Here is a 23,139-nt window from a genome sequence, read left to right as displayed (position 1 = left end):
TCTTAACAACAGTACTATTCTTTCTCTACAGAATTCATTTTCTTTGGTCACAAATTGCAACAAAGCACAACTGTGCTACAGGTGCAAAAGCTTATTAAATGATGGTATAAAACTCTCAGTATATGCAAACATGCTTATATGAAGTATTTGAATCCATACAGGAAGTTGAACTGCTGAGAGAAAAAAAAGGCAGGAGCTATTCCAATTGAAACATCCAATATGAAATGTATATAATCTGAGTAAATTTAACGATAATTTAATTTTTAAGGCTAGAGAGACATGGTCCAGATAGTTTTCAAGGCTCAGAAAGGCAGTGGGAAAAGGAATTGTAATATAAAGAAGAAAGTCACACTAGGTTTATCATTACATACATCTAATATATTGAAGGAAGAAGTCAGGGAACATAAAGGGAAGAAAAAACAAATGTAGTTTTGTAGTCAGATTTTGGAGGAGTTTGATGAATTCTGTAACAACAATGAGAAGAGTCAAGCTAATAAAGTGTTTGAGTTACAGGTGTGTTAAAATCAGGATCTATTTATATCAAAAAGGCTTTCAAAAATATAAACCAGAGTATATAGCAGTTTTTAGTGTCACATTGCTTCTTTTCTGAATCAAAAGAATAGTAACATGTCTGTGTGGGCTCCTGGCTCAGATTATATCAGGCTGCTAGAAAATTCAGATCTGGTATTATGCCTTACAGCTGATTTGCCTTTGGAAATTTCTGGATCTGACCCAGCATCACTGTAAAAGTAGTGATAACAGTGTTTGAGTTCCAGGTCTGATATGTGGGGCATAAAAATGAGGGCTGGACCATAATTCAGCTTGCCAGTGCCCAAGCATGAGTATCAAATTGAATGACACACAGGATTTATTCAGGAGAATTAAAATGCTTTCTAATTCACTGTTTAAAAATTTTATTTATTTATTTATTTATTTATTTTTTATTATTTTATTATTATTATTTATTATTATTTTATTTTATTATTATTTTATTTGTCTTTATTTAAAGAAATTAATTTTAACTAAATTTGTTTTTCTTTTATTTGCAATCTAAAAATAAAAGTACAGCTAAGTCTGAGGAATATGATGTTTAAATGTGACACATTCCTTGAAATACGGAAAATACTGTTCAGTTCTGACAGCACTTATGTTTTGTTGGCTGGGTTCTGATTAAACCAATTTTGGCATTTGAGCTTACATTTAATCAACAGATTTGCATGTTGCAGTGCAAAAGACTACACAGCCGTGTTTTATTCCTTCATTCTATCTGGAAACCCAAAAGGGCCATTTGTTAAACCAAATTTCTGTTCATCTGAAACCGTTATAAACAGCTGGAGCTGGATGAGATTCAGCAAACAGGTAGGTATTTTTTGCACTTTCATTTTGTATGCACATTTGTACCTTAAGCTGCAAAACTTTCCTTGTATTTATCCCAAATTTCTCAAATCTCCCTTTCTGCAAATAAACTTGTTCATTCTTAATCTTCTTCTAAACTGCTTGGAGATGTGTTGGTCATCCTTCTTCAGTGAGAGTTTTTACACCCTCGGAAAAAGCACTTTTATCTCAGAGAATCCACATGGTTAAATCATTAATGGAATTTGGGATTTTTGCATCCTGCTAAGATGCATTCAGAATGCTGCTGCAAATCTCCTTTCCATGGGAGCTGTAACCAGGAGACCTGTACATCACTGTGTGTTCTTCTTCCCCACAAACCCTATAACTGGGTCCTTGCTCCCAGCCATGTCATACATAAGCTGCTTTCCTCACTTTCAGTGCCCTCTATGTCTTGTTTGTGGCTGACCTTTGTCTGTGATGACCCAGCCTCCATAATTTCCCTTTGTTTTCTACTTCATTTATTTGAACCACAGTATTTAATGTCAGGACCCTGCTGTACCCGCACAAGTGACCCATCAACTCCTTCCAGATTCTTGCTCCCACTCTTCCTTTACATGAAACTGCTATTTTTTCCTTAAGTCTGTAACCTTTGCCGATCAAAGTAAGATACTGCACTGCTTCAGCAGCATCAGCCTCTATTTATTTACTTTTATTCTCTATCACTTAGATCACAGATGCTTGGGATGTGTATTCTGGTATTGCTCTGTGTTTGAGTATCCCCATAAAAAATGTTGCTCCATTCCTGCCTCTGGCTTTTTCACAACATGGGAAAAATAATATCACTTAACAGTGCAGGCAAAATAAATAATTTAACAGACTGGTAAATGTAATAAATATTCTTCTGCTCCTGATGACCTTGAGGATTTATCTTTTTCCGCCACTGTCCATTGAGCCAGAGCTTCACCACATAATTAGCTAATGTTGGGTTTTGCTTCTGCTTGGTGTTAAGATGGATTTTTAAAACACCCTCACCAGTATAAAAAAGTCCTAGGAATTAGAGGTGGGAACTCTGTCTGAAAGAAAGCATGCACAAAAATGTCTAGTCTTCAAAGGTCTAAAGACAATCAATACCAAAGGATTGGATTAGCCTTTTGAGACCTGAAGGTGGTCGTTGACTTGAGTTATTCATCCGGATCAGCTTGCAGACCTATTTATGAACTTCATTGAACTATGGTCATAGATATTAAAAAAATCTCTGACTGGTGCTAGAGGTGAAACCAAATCCAAATCTTGTAAAATTCCTAGTGTTTGGAGGCCATTATATGTCTCCTTTTACACATGTATTTTAAGTTCTTTGTTCTGACTCTTGTTCTTTACAGGCGGCTTGTAGCAGATCTCCTGTGGCATGGAACTGATTACACTGAAAATCAAGTCAGATAAGTCTATGAACTCCTCACTTTCTGTAGTGCTCCAGCTGGGCAGAAAATCAATGTTCTTAGCAATGACAGCAGTGACACCCATTTGGATTAAGCAAGTATGTTCTAATCTGCAAATGAAAAATGAGCTAGATGCTGAAATTTTCATCTCAGTGGGAACTAAGTGTACGCGAATGGGTGGAAACTTTTTAGTGCTTAATAGAAATGAATAGAGAAAAACTTTTTTTTTTTTGTTTTTTGGATTCTCTTTGTTCAGCTGATTTCATAATTTTATTATGTATATCTTACTAAATCATGTATTCCTTAATAATAATACCTGCCCTGAACCTGTCTATGAATAGCTTATGTTAAAAAGTGAGAGAAACACTCTTAAGTCACTGGAGATGATTTCAATGATTTATGACTTCTTGTATTTTCTGTCACAGAGTTAAACTTAGCCTAGTATTCTACTAGGCAGGCTTCATCAAAGCAAATGCAGAGATTTTAACAACTAAATTCATAGCTGGTGCACAGGTGAAGCCAGTTATTAGATTTCAGCCATATCTTCCTGTGCTTATCTTCTTACTGAATAAACTTGATTACACTGCTTGCCATTCTTTATGTTTTCATGATAACACAACTGGATTACAGAGAACAATTAATTTTGTTTCCCACTAATATAATGGTTATTTTTTTTTATAAAGACACATTCATTTAATAATGACCTCCTCTACTAATATCATAATACAGTTCCATGTTTATCTTTTTATCATTATTACAAGAAGTAAAGAATTGCTTGACTTTTGATGTAAAAAATAGGTTTTGATTTCTCTCCAGCATTTCTCAATAAACTTAATCTCGTTAATTGCAATCCTGAGAAACACCTTTAGCTTGATTTTTTTTGAGCGTTTTGGGTTTTGGTTTGTTTTTTTTTTAATGCAGCTTCTGGAGACGACCATGCATTTATTTAGATAAACTAAAAGATGTAGACTTGTGAAATAATTTTCTTACCATGTGAAATCAGAACCAAAACTAGTTCATCATCATGCAGAAACTCTTAGGACAGTCTGTGAAATGCTTGTGACCATCGAGGGCAAGTATTATCTTTACAGTTGTCTGAACTGAGGGAATTTAGGATTCACAACTCTGAGTACTTGATATAAACAAATAGAAATATAGGAATTGAAAAGACATAATTTTCAAGTTCATATGGGTGATAAGAAATGAGGCAGAAATAACAACTACCATGCCAATTTCAAGTATTCATGTTGATTTTGATCTTAAACTCACACCATCAAAATTTCTCACTCTTGCAAATCTTAGTGAATATATTTATGTCTTTCTTGCTGGTTAATCCACAGAGTTGAGTAACTTTGAGTTTCTTCACTTTATCCTACACCTTTGTCTAGTTTTGGAGCTATTGTGGGAAAACCAGCATAAGCATCTTAGCACTTATGGCACAAAATATGTCATTAAGTAAATCTGCATGCCATCTTTCAGGCCAAACTTTGAATTTTCTTTATATGAATTTTGACTGATGGTCTAGAAAAAAATCAAAACTATAAACCCAAGTAACATGATGAATAACAACTTCCTATGTGAAGACCCTGATTAAATGGACAGTTTTAACTGACTGCCGAGCATAATGTTGTTAACCTGGCAAATTACACAACTGAATTAGCATTTTTTGCCCTACAGCAACAAGAAAGAATTAAAGCTATTATAATCTGGTTTTTATTCTTTTACTATAGCCATCATGGTCCAGCATTGAATATTACAATAAAACTGAAGAAAAGGAAATTGGAGCAATCTAATTGGAAAATAGTCTTTTTCTCTAGTCATGATTTGAAAATCAGCAGATTTGGATTTTTGCACTTTCTTTTTTGTCTCTGACATTCCCAGCTTTAAGGAACCTATTTGAGCTGTGGTTCTTTGTGAGAAAGCTTCCAGCCATGAGTGCTGTTCATGACAAATTAGTCAAGCTTTACAATTAAGTTATCTTATATCCATGACTGGGTGACATCATGTATGAAATAACATCTCCCTGCACCCCCATGATAATTTTTCTGTGCTGGTGAATTTTATTTTAGGCACCATAAAAGACTCTCTAGGTACTTACATTTCATAGTTACCAATCTTTCATACAAAACATAAATTAAATTCTCGCATTGTTGGTAAAAGGTAAGTTAAAAAAGAAACCAGGAAAAATCAAATTGATAGGTTTTTTACATGGCACACTGATGGAAACCAGGTCTCTATTAGCCTACATCCAGCTATGCCCACTGCACTGACAACTCAGGAAACAGGTGCACATTATCGTGGGGAAATCAATGAAGTTTGCTCCTCAATATGCAGTATCTGTCAATAGTGCAAATAAAACCTGTCTCAGACTGTGTTGGGTGGGTAACAGCACAAAAATAATGAGAAAAGTCAGATGGATGCTGAAGGTGTATGCTGAGATTTTGGGATTTCTAGATTCAATTTACATCTCAGTCACCAACTTCCCCTGCAACCTTGTCCAAATCAAAAGAAAGACTTATGATCATTAAGTGGGATTTACGTAGGGGTTTGTATTGTGTAAATCCAAGACTCTGATCTTTAAGACATTTCTTGCTCTCATGTGTGTGGAAGATATTGATATTTTTAGGAGGGAAGAACCCTTGGGGTTTAGAGCTGTGGTTGGACTAAGGCCCAGCACAGCACCACCTTACCCCCAACACTAACAGGATACCCATTGTATTAGTGATATCTCAAGGGTCAGAAATAGTGAAAAATTTGCCCAGAGAGTTTCAGACAATGAGAAGGGGCTTGTGAAACAATCCTCCTAGCCTCAAAGAAAGGACCCTGAACAAAGGACTCCTTCCAGATAGTCTGGGTCTTCTTGCTGAGGCACTGAGTTGTTGGTTCCTGCTGTGTCTCTTGTCATTTGACTGGTGCCACGGGTCCCCATGCCCTTTAGAATGCGAGGGATGCGCGCCAGTTCACAGCCTCTTGCCTCACATCACAATCTGCATTTTACACACCAAAAGAACTGGGTAAATGCTAATTCCAGTGAGACTACAAACTCAGGGACTTCTCACTTAAAAAGAAGAGAAAGACTGAGCCTACAGAGCGTGCAGACTAATTAGTACATTAGACAACATTAGCATTGCTTGGCATTTCATGAAATAAAGACCAATTAACAGAAGTAATAAATAATAAATAAAACCCCAACAAAACCCCAGAAAAATGTACCACATCTATCTGTAGAGCAGAAATGACAAATTGATGTTGGTGTTTCTGCTAAAATTAGTACAATAGAATGAAATAGATCAGCTCAAAATGGCACATCCTGAAATGATCCATGGCTGAAAGAAAACCTAATGGCATCTTTCAAATCACCTAGTGTTTTATCTGAAGTTCACAAATCATCACTGCCATAAGGGCTTCAGATAACTTTTAGCTCTCTCGTTGCTCTTGTGAACCAAAGCACTATGTCTAGCTCTGCTTCTGAAAAGGCACATTTCGTGTTTTGCAGCATTTTTGAAAATGTTTACATGCCTATGGAGGTGTAGTTTTTCAAATATAGAGAGCAGTTGGGTACTGAAGCACTATCTGTTTCTTTAGAAATCTGAATACTTTTAAAATTGTGCTTTTCATCATTTTGAAAAGAGCAAGCATTGCAATTACAGCTTCTTTTTCTTCCAACCCAATTCAGTATTTCACCAGACCATGCTGCATCAGACCAGACCTTCATTCACACGGTTTCACACAGCAGAAGTAATAAATTCACTTACTTGTGCAAGTCTTGTTGTATTTAGGGTTCTCTTGAGGAAACCCTTCCAACCGGCACTGGAACCTGTGCTGCCAAAATTCCTGAAACCATGGATTTCGATGATTGGTTTCTGGCCGAAGCTGTAGGTAGTAATCATCAAACCATTTCACATCTGGAGACTGGAGCTTGATCGTTATCCCACCAACAGCTTCATTCTGGTACCCTTCTGTCACGTCATACCTGTCTGCCCAGCCATCACTACAGGGGTAATGGAAAAAGTAAAACATTAACCATTCAAAGGAATAAGAAAAGAGCTTTCTTAACACTGAAATTTAGAGCCTAAGAGCAAACACACTAGGAGTTGTGATTCTGAGCAGCGTATTGTAAAGCACCTGTAATTCTTCTCGAGGAATAATTCAGTGTTTTACTTCTATTTGCTTGACATCAGCACCTTCTACTTATCTATTCCACATCCTCCACGTCAGGTAATTGAAACAACACTAAAAATCACATATCCTGAAATATGCTGCGTATAAGTGCATCTCTGCATCACTTAACCTCACTGAGCTCTGGGGTGAAAACCTTGGATTCAGCATTTCCCTGACACTGGGTTTACACTACTCTTACCTGAGAGGACGTGACTTTGAGAACAGGACCTCTTACTGTGCAAAGGGCAGGACTCTGTTGCAGGCCATGTCCATACTTCTTGATGGAGCACGGCACAAAGAGCCCAAAGCAAGTCTTGAAAGGGCTGGCACTGCTCAAGCAGAAACACTGAGACAACATGGCATTGCATCTGAAGTAATAAATGCTCTCTGCAGACATGACTAATGAAGCTGGGCAGAGCATTATGCAGACCCAGGTGTTGCTCCTATTTCTTGGTTGCTTGTGGCTGGAGCTTTATGGAGCTGTGTGATACCGTACTGCACACAGAATTTTAATCCCCTTCTGTTAACCTTTCAGCTTGCAACACTCTAACCACAAGGAGAGACAAGTAAATGAAAACCCCATTCAAACAAAATGTCACAAACTTCTCAGGGTAATTTCTCTCTCCCCAGTTTCACAATGGATTTTCTTGGAAGTACTGGCATTTATGCAGTTTCACTCAGCACTAAAAATGTACATATCTCATTAGAGCATTGCAGATTTCTTCTGTTTTATCATGAACATATTTCAGTTTTTCAAAAGCCCCAGGTCTTACAGTTAGAGTCTTGTAGAAGAATCTCAGATTACACTTTTCCCCCCTCTAAAAAGTCACTGATGTTGACTATAGAGAGCACCGTTAAATCCTAAAAGTTGAGTAATTGAAGGATAAAAAATAAGCTCAACTTGTCTTATTTTAAAACATCATGATTTGTTTACAGCTAGCCCTTCTGTAGGTTAGTCATACTATAAGTGATGTAGGTGACCTTTATGTGTGTGGATCTGTTGTTCTATTTTGATCATTCACTTCCTGTCTTAAACTTTTCTCCTGTACTGCAGAGCAGGCAGGAATCCTGCTGCAGACACTTGGTCCCCAGCACATTCCCTATGCTGTGCACTCAGCTGTCCTCACACAGAGCAAAAGCCCTTGGAGAGTGACTCCTGTACAAGACACTGTTTCAGCAAAGCCTGGACTCTTGACTACATCTTCTTACAACAGCTGGAATGTCAGTAAATAGCAGCTTCACCAAGGAGAAAAGTAATATTCCAGTGTCTGGAATCAAAATGAAGGAACCATTAAACATGATTCAGATTTCCAATGCACTGATTTGCTCAGCACAGAAGAGTAAAATATTCATTCACAAAAAGAAAAAGATGATCATTGCTGCTCAGCTTGAATGCAGCACTTGGAAAATTTACCTTCCACCTTAGGGATGAACACAGGTGCTGATGTTCCCAACAGCACTCAAGAGGCTCAGTAAGACAAACACCCTCCACATCCAGGAGTATTTACTGGACAGAGTTAAAACCTGTTCTGGGTTGTTTTGTGATAAAAGCCACAGAAGGTGTTTTAAATTTATGACTGATTTAACCTTTCCTTTAAAAGATTCATCTTAATCTTTGGCAAATTTTTAAGTGGTTTTATCCACCCTCATAAAACCTGACAAGTTTTTGAATGCAGGAAGTGATAGGTTTTGTAGTGTGGGATATTTTTTAAACCGGCTAGAATTAAAAAGAATTAAAGCCATGCTGTCAGTATTCCATCTTTATGAGTTGTCTCAGAGAAACCTAGAGAAAAGCTTGTTTTCTTGTAATTAATTTCTTTATCCTTTTCAAAGGAACAGTTTTGTAGATCTAATCCAGCAGGGTGCTGTAAAATTTACAGTATTACTTTATGATTAGCTATCCCCTCTAAGAAGATTTGCAACAGAGATAGCATTTTATACCTTTAAATTATTAAAAAAGATGGAAATGACAACTTCATATTACATAACCCTCCTTCTCAACTTTTCTGCAGGAGAGCTTCTTATTTCAACAGAGCTGCTTCTCATTCAAATAAGTATGTCAGCTTCGCTACTTGAGCAAAAAGCATTTAGGAATGTTATATAAAACCTACTCAAAATGTGTATTGTACAGAAAATGATGTAGAGATAACAAAGCCTCTGATGAACAAAGTGGAAAAGCAAATGCTAAACTACTATCCAAAAGCTTGTAAAAGTGAGTAGGTAGACAGGGTAGAATGAATACATAAAAAAGCTAGTGGTTAATGACAGGGATAAAGGGTGAACCAAAAAGTGAGAAGATGATCTAGAAAACAGGCTGGATTTAATTAGCTGAAGATTTATAGCCTGAAGAACCAAACACAATACTAGGGGAGAGGTCCAATATTTGTCTTCAGGTCCATCAAAAGCATCAGCAAAAAGATCACAAATTGTTTATCATATTGACATAAGCATTCAGGACCTGAACTGAAAAGAGAAAGACTCATCTTAGACACCAGGAAAGTTTCCTCACAGTAGAGAGAATGAGGAACTAGAATAGCTTGGAGAGTCTTAGGAGTGTCAGAGAGCAAGATAGACAAGCATCCATCTAATATAAATGTCCCTGCCTTGGTGGAGGGATGACAGTAGGCTACCTGACTTCTTGACATCCACTATGCATCAGTTTATGTTGAGATTTGACACATCTGGGAATGATGATTGCATAAAACCCAGCAGATTCGAGCAAAAATACAAAGAAAGTTAAAATAATACCCCTCCTTCGCAGCTTCCCCAGCTTCTCACAATATTTTACCTTACTTATTTTTACACAATTAATATTTTTGTATTTTTTCTCTCTTTGTAGTTGCTATGAGAAGCAACAAGCAAGAGAAATTTATTTAGGATAAATCATGTGTTAGACTATACACACAGTTAATTCACGTGATGCAGTCAGGGTAGGCAGGAGTGTGTATTGGGTCAAAATTACTCTAAATGGAAATGAAACTGTTTTATCTCTCTTTTGCTGGGTGAAAGGAAGGTTTTTACATCTAATCCCCAAGTAACACTATCTCAGTATAATTAAGATAATCCTTTGAGGTTTCAAAACAGAAAAGAAATTCTATGTTCCCTAATTTAGACATTTTGGTTGACAGTCTGAAGTAAACACAGGCTTGGCAGTTTAAGGCCACTTGCTCAGCTTTGAATATCCATAGCATTAGTTCTGTAATATTGACCCTATATTTAAGACTTGTTACTTCCATAGTCCAAATCACCTTTGTCATGGGAAATGAAACTACAAAATCAATAAGTCAACAATAAGATATCATGTTTGAACAACTGCAAAATGATTTGCACAAACTGACATGCCTACACACTAAATAGACATGGATCTTATTTTTAAATATTACAAGTTTTTATACTGTTTAATTCATTTCTTAAATCTCAGCTATAGAATTTATAATATTTGTTTCAGTGAATATTTTCAGATTCTTGAGAAGCCTTCTAAGGACGTTGGGAAATTCTGCCACTTTTTAGGGACAGTTGGACTAAAAAAGGTTCAAAGAAGAAAATGCTATGCTGAAAAAGGATTAAATAAAAACTACAATTGATTATTTTTCCATTCAGTACCACAGTATCCTTCAAATACAGCTTCAGATTTAAGTATTCCTGAACAGCGCCAATGCCTGTTATGGTTTTGTCTCATTCCATGCAGTATCCTGACAGAGTTGGAACTTTACTGTTCAGAGAATCAAATGTGTAGAAAACAATACACAGTCTGTGATTTGAAGACCATTAACTATAGACTGCCTCAAAATTTAGCAAGAGCATATGTTGGATACTACAAGAGGGGCAGAACAAACAGGTACACTGTGCAAATTGACAGTCCCTAAAACTAGGGAACCCTTTTCAGTTACTGTTTTCTGGATGTTTGACAATCTACTAATTTTAATTTTATTGTACTAATAAATTAGGCAACAGTGAGTTGTAAATACAAATTGTATGTTTATTGCTCACTTAAAAAAAATATATTATCGCTGATAAACTATCAAGGTATCAGGTATATACTATCAAGATCTATCCAGTATTATTAAGAATATACTATCAAGATATAAAGATTTTTTGGGAAATAACTAAATAACTAATTAGGATGGCGGAGTTGCCTGCTCTAGGCTGCTGCCAGTCCTGGGTGGGAGAATGTAGCAGGGAGAGGTCTAATGCTAAACCAACTACAACTGCAATCTGGTGGACATCCAGAACACCAGATGGAAGACATGTTTCTGCAGCAGATCCTCCCCTTGTTACCTGATGCCCTGTCTTTTTACCCCAGTGTTATAGAGCATAGAAAGCTACAGAGTTGTCTACTAATTTGGTCCATTAAGTGATTCACTACACTGAAAGACAGTTTTCAGTTGTTGGCTCTGGACAAACAATGATCAATGAAACGTCGTGAGTCAGTACCAGTGAGCTGGCAAATGTAGCTTTATGATTCCTGTGAAAACTGCATGGAAAATTTAGCACATATTCTAAACCTCTGTTTCTAAGATTAGACAAAATACTAAGAGACACGTGTACAACAAAAATAGACTCCCTTTTGCAAACAGTTCTACTTATTTTCTACATTGAAAATGCAGCAGGGTCTTGGAATCAGTTGAGCTGATTTCTTTTTCTCCTAAGTCCCTTTCAAGCTATAGCTAACGCTATTACAGTTAATGAGTGCATTTACTAGGCTGTAGACTGGTCTTTCTTTTGTTATGCAAAAACCTGTTTGTAGGCAGGCCACATAATGGTGATGGAAGCTGCTGTTCTGCCCACATCTAATCACTCTCCTGCCAAAAATCTGACCGATAGCATTTGAAAATATATTTCTCCACCTGTGTAGGAGCTTTTGTCTAAACGGCTGTCTTTAATTTTCATTTCACTGTATTTCTCTGCTCTTTCAAGGTTTTTTTCCTATATTTTAAGAGTTCTAAAAGTATTAAAGTCTCCTCACGCTCTTCTCAAAGCACTATTGGTCTTTCAAAGGTAAATTTGTTTGGTTAACATTGAGGGGAGGGTGGAATAGCTTTTGCTGAGCAGCCGTAAACTGTTGCATTTAGATGAGTTCATTTTATAATAACTGCATGCAGTGAATTCTTGTTTTGCTGCCTGGCTTTTTTTAGATTGCAGACCCCCATTTTTTTCTTCCTTTTGATGCATATTATAGAGACAAAATAAATTAAAGTGTAATTCAAAGGAAATAAATTTCCTGATTATTTTTAGGCAGTATGGCACACTGTTTTCTACAAGACAACAGCTAGAAGAAGTAGCTATGCAGTGAATTTGGCAGATACCTTACACAGGGGATTATTGGTACTAATTACTTGATGAGTATCCAAACTTCCCCAAGCTGAGAAAGGTTGTGATGGCAACTTGAGGGATCGGTAGCCTATAGCAACATCTAATTTGCATGAAAACAGAGAGTTTTGCAGCTGTGTTCATCTGTAGTTCAGAACTGCAAAGTAATTCAGCCTGACTGTATTCGGGTGTATAACAAAATACAATTTCCAATGTGTGATTCCTATTTCTTCACACTTGCAAGATGTCAAAGTTGATCATTCTAACTGAAGTTAAATCCATAAATATAAGTCATATGGGGTGTCTCTGAATTGAAGAGAAATTTGCCTGAAAGTTAGTCCTGAAAACACCAAGAATACAGAAATTGTTCAGTATGCTCTCTTGATTCGCAAATAATTCTTTCATGAAGAGAAGGAAAATATTTGACATATTTCCAAGAAGAATATTAGACAACTTGGTTTTCCTAGGATTAAATGTAAAGTTGTGCTACAGTTTAAGTCCCTTACTTTTTTACTGCATTCACTCTAGATCAATTCTTTGTAAAGGTTTTGAGGTTTGTGTAGACTGAATAAACCCAGTTGTATCCAACTTTCCTTTGATGAGATGTTTTCTAAATTTGCTGTCACTCAGGGTGGCATTCCTCCCGAAGTGTCCAGCTGGTCCTTGTCCCTGCAGACTCAGTGCTACCTTGGGATGCTCTGATAATGCTGACAGTGTCAAGGACATGACTTGGGTGCTGCTGTCAGTGAGAATCAAAATGAGAGCTCTGTGGGCTAAAGATGAGAAGGCAGTGATGGAGTGTGCTGTTGTGATCCATATAGATGTAGGGATATAGGGATGTCCTATCCAAAGCTAATGCTTGTCCACATTCCCAGCAAGCAGTTCCCACACTGTCTCCAGTCTCCTCCCTAGAGCTATCAGGAGAAACTGATAAGCCTTTAATAAGGGGCAGGGAGGGAGGAGAAAGCAAGCTTTTCATGACAACATATTGTGAAAAGAGGAGTAGAGAGCATTTTTCTTCAGATTTTGCATTAAATAAGCATGGTCAAAAGAGAGTAAAACCAAAGGAAGGGATGTGCCCTGTAGGAAAATGTAAAATGTGTTTGGGAACTGGCCATCAGACATCAAGGACTGCTTCCATCACTGCTTTTTTACAGGGTAAAAAGATTACTTCATATCCTTGAAGTGCATTTTCAAAATATGGCAGCAGCTTTTCTTTTCAACGATATTAATGCTGTTGAGTCATATTTATAATTCACTCTAAGCTCCTCAAACTGTAAACTTCTCCTAGTGACAGCCTAAAAGCCACCAGTTACATAATGTCAGCAACAGCAGAAAAATAGGAAAGGAAAAAGAAATGGTTCATGTCTAAACCAATTTCATATGTAATTTTACTGCAAAAATACTGATTTTTATCTCCTCCAGAATGCCAAACTTCAGGATAGCTTCAGGGCACCAAAAAGTCCATTGCTACATAATATCATGTAATCTACAAAGCCTATATAAACAAATATGAAAAGAAGTCATGAACAGAAATTAGGGCTTGGGAGAAAAAATAAGCGAATACCTACTGTCTTGACATGCTGTCACAAAGCTAGTTTCTGTATACCCCATGGATCTGGAAGGGAAATATCTCTGGGATGACCCTGAATGCAGGAAGATCCTCAGTTTGTTCTACAGCAGCACAGATATAGAAACCAATGCTGCATTTCTTCTCATGATTGCTTGCATTGATTCAGAGGATTTTTCATTATGTCAAGTCCACCAGGAGAAAAATAACCTATTCTGAATCAGAGTTATCTTATGATAATAATTTACTGAGGCTGCCAGTGATGGAATGATTCCCCATTAGACATCCAGCCACCACTTTCAGGGATATGCTACAACAATCTTTAAAATAAATTCAAACACAGACACAAATGAACAGATAACTGTGATAGCCTTACTACTTTAAAATATTTCAGAAATGGGCAAAAAAATGGTTTAAGTGAAGCCATTCTACACTTGATAGAAAATCTAGCACATATAATCATATGATTTATAAATGTATACATAAATATATATTTATTTCTCATGAGCATATTTACAGGATTTTTAGCCTGAAAAAAGTAGCATGCAATAGAGAATGCCTCATGTCTGTATGCCAGCTGTCATGTGCTTTTAACATGTATTCATGAAGTTATTAAACTATGCTATGAAATGTAATTCAAAACAACACTTGAGGTGTTACCTCTTATTGTTTCCGTAGAACAACATTTTCAGCAATAAATAATATACTTAATGTATAAACAACGGTATGAGTAAATCAGTATAAATGAACATATCTAGGTATTCTACAGAGGAATAAACATTAGACAAAAATGAGTTAAAAATTTAGACCACACAAAATAAAATTTAAAGTAGCATAAGTACATATATTTCAGTAGTTACTCTTAATAGCAATGCATATGTTAACACTAAACCTTATTACTTTGGAGAGAATTTGTTTATGACTAATCAGTAACTTTGTGGTGAACCTTTGAACACAGAACAGAAAGGCAAGGGTGATATGGTAACAATATTATTTGTATTTTAGAACGTATTTTAAAACCATGCATACCTAGAAAGGTTCCACTGGTCTAATAGCACAGAGGTAAGCAGACTATTACTTTCTAAAAAGTCTTAAATCTCCAGAGTGTGATGTATGCTCTAGTAAATCTAGAGGGGCTAATATAAAATTTCTAGTCGTACAATACATAACAAGTCTGCCTGTGCAAAAGTTTAAAATGACAGATGTTATGTAGGATTTTTTTCAGAGAAAGAATAAGTAATTTCAAGCCCATAAATGTTATAATTAGCACAAAATTAATCAAAAATACAAATACATTAATATTCACAGTCCCCTAGGGAATCAGTAATTTCAGTAATTTTTTTAACATCCTGCTCAGCAAAAAGAGCCAAATATGGCAAAGGAAACCAAGCTATGACACAAGCAGTGTAAATATACTGAAATTCTCCTCCTGCTGAAATCAGCTGAAGCTTTACCACTGACATCAGTCAGGACTGCCTTGTGCTCAGATCAAGATATATCCCTCTAATTGCTTCAGTGCCTGCCCTCAGACAATATGTGTGATGACTAGCTCATGCCTTCCACTCACATTGGTATTAGCCATGGATATACACAGAATTGAATTATAGAGCAGCTTTATAAGCCCTTCATCTTCTAAAGCCCAGTTCAGAATAATTTAGGTGTCATGAGTTGTAAACATGACGTTCTTTGAGTCAACTGCTTGAGGAAGTAGGCACACACTCTCATGACTGTCAGAGAAAGAACATCACTAGACAGTCATTGTCATCACAGGAAGAGACTGTGTCAAAGGCTGTGCAGCCTTTCTGTGTCTTGCTTTGCAGCATTCAAAACTGCCTTATTCTTGAAAAGAGAAAATGTGTCACATTAAATGTGCCGCCACCTCAGGGATAAGATGCAATATGTACATCACAAGATTTGAGAAGTCTGGACAAAAGGATTTGTCACTGCAGCAAATCACAAATCTCTTACAAGAATCAGAGCAAGTTGACACAGGGATATATTTACATCTTGGTGGCACAAAGTAATCTGAAAACAGAGTGACATCCACTGTTATATTTCTTTAAGCAATTTGGTCTCTTTGGAAAACCTGGTCTAGTGGAAGGTGTCCCTTCCAACCCAAGCCATTCTATGATTTTATGATTTCTTTTGCAAAAGCAGTTTGTATTTCTCATTTCTACAGACTTAGAACCATCATTTTCAAAAGCAAATGCACATCTATGCTCTCAACTAATTTTACATCAACTACTTGAGTTGCCCAGAGCTTGGAGTTAGACATTTTAAGTAAGTGACCGTAACTCCCACAGTGAGGGATTGATTTCTGTGTTGCCATGCACACAGACATGATAGAACTTGCTTTACTATACTCAGACCAAAGCTCATCAAATCTAGAAATCTCTCTCTAAAGGTGTTCAGCAGAAAAATTTTACATGAGGTCAAGGCCCAGAAGAAGAATTTGAATAAGTTTAGCAAACACCAGCTCACATGTTCTACCATTTTAATGGGTGAGGACTTATGTCAGCAGCATAAAGCAATAGAAGTCTTATTTGAAGTGGTCATTAGGATCATTTTAATTTGGGTGAAGATAAGAATGTAAATAATAACAATTTACTATACCACTTTCAAACCAAGTAGACAAAAAGCTTCTTTACCATCTCTTGGTATTTTGTTATTAAAAGAAGTAATTTCTCTCAGCATAAATATTACTGAGATTTCTTGACACTGTGCAAACCCATGTGGAGGAAGAACATTATTAAAATAATGTGAGAGAACTCACAGATATGAAGACCGTTAGATCAGTACCATTTAATTTTGCCTAGTTTCTCTGTTCAAGTGGACCTGATTCTCCTTGAACAGCACTTTTATGGCTCCTTTGTTGTATTGAGTTGACAGAGATTTGCCTTGACGAAAATAGAATGAGGCCCATGGGTGATATGTACCCTAAGTGTGTAATTGCCTTCTGCATTAGAAATTTGCTTAAAAATACAAGTAGTCAATGTGTAAAGTTGAAAACAAATGCCATCCAGAATACACTGAGAGAAAAAGCAGTACATAAAAGAACGCTTACAAGAAATTTTCAAAATTGCACCGTATAGTCCAATACTAGCAGTCTCAGAGGCTTCAAAAGGAGCAGGGGAAAGGAAGCAATATGAAGAAAAAAATAGAAAAAACCCTCTTTTCTATCCTCCACCTTGAGAGACATTTAAAAGTTTAGTAGATGCCAATTGCATGCCAATTTAAATTCATTTCAATTTCAAAAACTACTGAAATACTTTTTCTACTCCATTTAATTCCAATCAATTTGAAATGAAGATGTTGTGATTTTTCTGACCAGATAACCCTTTCAGCCAAAGTCACCGACAGTACAAAACCTGGATATTTAAAATACTTTCATTTGATTGCAACTCTGTGATAATTAAATAAAAATTTACTGTTTACACAGAGTATTTTATTTTATTATTTTTAAATCTGTGTTGCTTAAAATAAGATTTACTGTATGGTCACAGTACTTTTGTTTATTTCATTTTTTTTTTAAATTAAGTGTTAAAGACTGTCCTGTTTATTCTTAACAAACCAGAATAAATTCACTTATTTTTGTTTGTCAGTATCAGCCAGAACTCTGAGTACCTCAACAAAGGGTTCCAAGGGTTTATTGGATGATGATTCTTAGTTCCTGTTGTATTCAACATCCTGGCATGAATATTTGTTTATACCACTTAATAAAATGAAGAAAATATTCATCATCAGATCTCTTTTTGGCATTCCTTTCCTTGTAGGTAATAAGCTGATATTATTTTTTTTTTAAAATCCTGTTTGAATCAATTTATTCAATGGAAATATGAAGGGACATGACTAAACAATTTGGTGGTTAGACCATTAAGCTTGGAAATAGAATCCTTAGGCTGGAAAAAGACCTCTAATGCCATTGAGTCCAACCATTAACCCAGCACTGCAAACTCCACCACTAAACAACGTCCCCAAGTGCCACAAGAACATTTTGATGATTTCTATGTAGTAGAACAGAAGTACTGATGAGACTGAAAGAGAAGTAGCTCAGAATAACTTCTAAGGAACTTACTGACAGATCAATTTCTATCCTGACTGGATGGAGAGAGGAGCTGAACACGCTTCCCAGGAAGGTGGACACAATGTAGGGTTGTGCAACCACAATCTCACGATTGCTGGTTTGTCACAGGTGAAATAACTGCTACATTCTACCACAAATTATTGTTTAGTATGTTTCTCCAGAGATATAAGTCTCTTACTATCAAGCTATCAGTCCATGTAGCCTTCCCCCTCTGCAATATCCTGTGAATCTTACGAGTAGCCTACATGAAGCAAATTCAACAGACCCGTGGTGGTCTCAAAGACATGAACAAACATTGTGAAAACCAGCTGTTGGAGAGAGCAAAGCAGGCATTCCTTCTGAATATAATATGCAAGGAAACACCACTGACACTGAGCTGCTCATGTGGTCTGTGAGTGGGCAGTGACACAAAGCTTACAACAGTGTTTGCTGACACTTGCCCAGCCAAGAATATATACTCATAAGAAAAACAGCTTCTCCAGTGCAGTGGGAGAAAAATTTAGCAATGTATTGTGTTTGTTATGTTGCCATAGTTTTGGTTTTCTTGAGGCTGTTGTAGGGACAGGAAGGGCAAGAAGGAAATACTATTGGGTAAATAAATAGGAAAAAGCTCATCTTGAAAAAATACTGTGTTTGAAATTATGGCAGTATGCAGTAGGGGTAGAACAGCAGTTCATGTGCTGCAGATGGCTGGTAGAGACCTTGGTGTGTGGACTGCATGACACCCAGCCTTGAGGGATGACTGCTTATTGGAAACACAGCTACTTCATATTCTGAGACAGAAATGTCAAAGACGGACAAAAGTGAACTGTAATTTAGTCTATGTAGTCATGGCACATGAGGTAAAATTAGGTCTACATGGCTAATGTGGAGAGCAAAGGCAAAGCATGTGTCTCTGCACATGGCAGGGGGTTGGAGCTAGATGATATTGAAGGTCCCTTCCAACCCCAGCCATTCAACAATTCTATAATTCTATGAACCTTGGTGTAAGAAAACAGCAATAATTTTGGGCCTGAGCATACTAGCAAAACACCATTTTCCTTAAATAAATCGATCACATACTGCATTACTTCTCTTTTTTTTTTTTTATTTCCTTAACCTCACACAAGAAATGAAATTGTAATAAATAATATGGCATGGGGAAGTGTAAAATAAAGGTGCAATTGATACTGTGACAAACAAAAACCGAGACATTGACAATGTAGAATTTTTCAGGAAAGAATCTAGTGATATACACAAACCAGTTTTACTTTAATGCCTTCCCATTGTTTACACAGATTAAGTTGACTGGGAAAGGTACTTTAATTTGGGAGGAAATACCTAAACACAAGATGGTATCGATGATAAAGTGCCATCACAACTGAGGTCTGAAGAGGCATCGTGCAGATGGCTCCACCTAATGTTCAGGCCAGCAATGTCATGAAGAGGCCACTTGCCTCTGACCGGTTACACAATTATTTGGATTTTTTTCTCTCTTTCTGACAGTAAATCAGAGTATCCATTAGGCTGGAATAGTGCAGGGTGTTACAACTGAGTGTCTATCCATACAGTATTAGTGTGACAAGAGGTGTGGACTACTCTTCTGATGAAACAAAAATAAAGTAACTTCTGCTGATAATTTCATAATTCTCAGAAGTTTTGAAAATACTCTTATGCTTGATTCTAAAACAGAATTATCTCATCATCATACTTTTTGACATTTGAGGCTTTTATTTTGAACTTATGTTCTTAAATTCTTTTTTATGCTGTGGATCATCCAATCTTATACAGGTTTGGAAGAATGAGGTTTGAAGTCATTTTTGTGGGATAATTCATTTGATTTCTTAATTGAGAAAGATAATTAGTGATAGTGATGATCAAAGTAAACTTGGGATTTGGGAACCTATTTCTGAACCCTTTGTAGGTCTTTATTTGTTGCACACCTATTTATATCCATCTATAATTTTATAATTGTTTTAACCACTTGAACAGCTCATAAAGAAGGAAGATTAAGAAGAGCTGTGGGGACATGAAGAGACAAAACTGCCTTAAACAACACCTTCAGGAAAAAAAAGAGAGAACTCAAAAGTACTTGTCTTGTAAGAACTTGTTTCAAAATAGACTCGGCAGCCAGGGTCTGACACAGATAAAGAATTTTTATATTTTGATCTTTCATAGCCCAGATTGCCTTCTAAAGGTCTGACAAAAGGATCGTAAAGGAAATTTAGGTATTTTGTGTGGATTTCTCAACTCAAGAGAGGCTTCTAAAATAAAAGCACTACCTTATCTAAGATGCCTATATTAGTCACAGAAACTTTAAAATGATAAAAGAGCTTTTGAAATTGCTTGGTGTTCTGAAATCAAAGTGCCTATGTGATGAGAAAGAGTATGGCAATAAGAATGTAAGAAAATATCTTATGAGACAAATAAACATAGTTTCTATAAAGACACATATAACTTTAATTCACAGAAAAAAACCCCAGCCTAATCCTCAGAAATTCTTAAGAAAAAAAGAGTGTCAAATTTCCATACTCATGCAATTAAAAATCCCAGAGGTTTTTATTGTTTTTAAGTTACAAAAATGAAGCTAATGGTAATAAGAACTGTTATAAAAAAGAGGAGTGGGAAGAAAGACATGAAAACACATGAATAGGTGTTATTTTCCTAATCTGAGGCAGAGGCTCCCAAACCATGAAGTATGAGCCAAGTATAAGAACACAACTGAAACTAATAAATTTTTCTGATGTATAGTCTCTCAGTGGGATCTGTTCTGGCTGGTGTGAAATTTGGCTTACAAAAACTGAGAATTACTGATCCAGAACATTGTCTGTACAACATCACCGTGTTACTCAGAAAGCTATACTTGGTTTGGCTATAGCATCAGCATTCTCTGACTAAAATAACTAGAAGTCAAGCTACCAAGAAACTTCTGACAGCAAAATAAAATATAAAGCTTTGATCACAGCTAGCATGACAGGGCAAAGACAGAGGGTATGGGGAATGTAGGAGGTGTTTTATTTTGTTTCTCTTTTGTTCATGGCTTTCTTGGTGTTTTCCAGCAGATTGCTGTGAGCTGTCTTGGGACATTTTGATGGGACTGTGTTTGGCAGCAAATACTTGGATCATTCCCTGAAAAAAATTAACGTTGTAAGATATAGCTTTCTCTCATCCAACCAAACCAATACAACGAACAAAATTTTATGCTCCTAGGTTTCTGCTCAGCTCAAAGCGCAATGCTTCCAATATAAAGACAACATACAATTCTGTTTTCATTTTACTTCAGTGTTTGTTGATCTTGAATGTATTTCTGCATTGAAGGAGGTCTGGGCTGTGAAAGCAAACACGCAAAAGTGAATTTAATAATAGAGCAAAAGTGCAGCCACATTGCCAAACTGAAAAAAGTGTAACTCAGGAATTATTCAACCTGGAACTTCATGGCATATGTAGCATAAATTAAAAAAGGAAGAAAGCCATAACTAAAGACTGCAACCACTAGGAAAAAAAAGATTAAAAAAGAAAAAATAAGATAAAAAAAGAAAAGAAAAAGAAAAAAGAGAATAAAACAAAGGTTATTTACAGTGAAAGCATAAGAAAATTACTGCAGTTAGTTCTATGTGAGAGGGATAAATTTTTCTTTACTTTATTCCCTAGGATGCTTTTAACTGCCAAAGGACAACAGTAAAACATTCCAGAAAAAAGGTAGCAGTGGTGCCAACTCAGAATATAAAAGGAAACATTGCAGAAGTGATATTTTTATTAGCAAATATGGGGAGGTGGAATGTCAGGGGTTCAAGAAATAGAGGTTTGGTTAGCTAATCATGGTCATTGAGCAGCCTTCAAGTGACTCTCTTTAGTTTCATCTTCCTTTAACATGTCCTTTACCAATATTTATTGCTTTTGCAATAGCCATCTATCATTCCATGAAAAACCATGGTGCCAGAATGCCATCTCTTTGATCTGGTGCCATCTCTTTGATCTGGTGCCCTTTCCCAGAAGAACATGTTGGGTTATGTCTGATGCATTTTGTTTAATGTGTTCTTTGAGGTGTTCTTGATCTAGTAGCACATTAAGAAGCCCAGGTTATTGAAATGGAGCTCTCATTGATACTGGGCATTCACCACATTTGAAAACTCCTTGGACATGAGAATTTACAATGGAGCATCTGTTCTTTCTGGTTTTATTTTCAAACATTCATTTTTGAAAAACAAAGATTTCTACTGATGTACATGTGTGCTGTGTAAGATACTGATTAATTAGAACCAACTATAAAAGTACTATGGATTTGATTTAGATATCTTCCATAAAGCAATTGTAATTCCAGTCATCTGTTCTAAATTGAAGGATAATTAGAATTGCCTACTGTACTATAACTTCATTTAGAGTATGCAAACTAAACTTCTTGTCCTAGTGATTTATAAAGAATAAGATGTTAATTTTACCCTATTTCCCAAAACTTTTGCTATAACTGCTTAGAGTGATGGACGGTGCAAACTCTTAGTTGAAACTGAATAATATATCTTCTTTGTGAGAATTTATATGAAAAATTTAACAGAAGTATATTTATTTCTCCTTTTAATAAAAAAAAAAAAGGAAAAAGGTATCTAGGTTGAAGTATATAAACCTCACTTCCATTGAAATACATGTAAGGCAGTAAGTCTCTGTCTCATTTTATCAAAAGGTTTGATACTCTGTGAACTTTGTGATAGACATAACTATCTCTCCCATCTCTTAAAAGAGAGAGAGACCTAATGGTTTCTGTTTTGTGGTAGGATACATTGAAGTGTCAGCACATGACTGTGTCCTCTAAGGCATGAAATAATTAATAGCTGCCTACAGTATTGAACAGTAGGACTCCAACCTTCTATAATACAAATTCAGAAATATCTTTAATTTCTACATTTCTTTCTAAGTTAGTTTTGATCCTGTCTTATTTGATATGACTAGAAGTAGATCCAAAAAGGAACTTTATGATATAAATTAAGATGGCAGGTCCTTACTTTCATCTTCTGCATAATGACTATTTCACACAAACTACAACTTCTGCCCTGAGCTGAGCCACAAATCCAGCCAACATATCTTTGCATGCCATTCAGACAGCCTTTCTACTCAGTGTTTAATGTTCTCTCCCTATCCCAGTGTAGCCTGCTTCACAGGATGCACACCAGCTTAAATAAATGAGGAGTTATGAAACCTTCTTAACTTTTTTTTCAAATCTATCTTGGGTTTAGGGCATTTGCTTGACACACATAAGTCCACTCTCCCTT

General features: G+C 36.2%; 1 protein-coding gene and 1 long non-coding RNA gene across 9 annotated transcripts in view; one reads left to right on the top strand and one right to left on the bottom strand.

Moving 5' to 3' along the window:
- The window catches only part of LOC121662649, a 787,841-nt gene that overhangs the window by 89,984 nt on the left and 674,718 nt on the right, over positions 1-23,139 (top strand). The window lies entirely within an intron of this gene.
- The window catches only part of GRM5 (glutamate metabotropic receptor 5), a 247,690-nt gene that overhangs the window by 56,280 nt on the left and 168,271 nt on the right, over positions 1-23,139 (bottom strand). For all 8 annotated transcript variants that reach the window (XM_042024013.1, XM_042024016.1, XM_042024014.1 and 5 more), the window contains one exon: positions 6,527-6,762. In XM_042024013.1, coding sequence (XP_041879947.1) covers positions 6,527-6,762 — 236 coding nt within the window. The remainder of the gene's footprint in view (positions 1-6,526; positions 6,763-23,139) is intronic.

This window comes from Corvus kubaryi, unplaced genomic scaffold, assembly GCF_017639235.1.
Source record: "Corvus kubaryi isolate FWS band 111438036 unplaced genomic scaffold, C.kubaryi_AGA036_p1.0 37260, whole genome shotgun sequence".
In the NCBI taxonomy this organism is placed as follows: Eukaryota; Metazoa; Chordata; class Aves; order Passeriformes; family Corvidae; genus Corvus; species Corvus kubaryi.
Note: the sequence above shows the minus strand (reverse complement) of the source record. Positions and strands in the feature narration are given on the sequence as shown.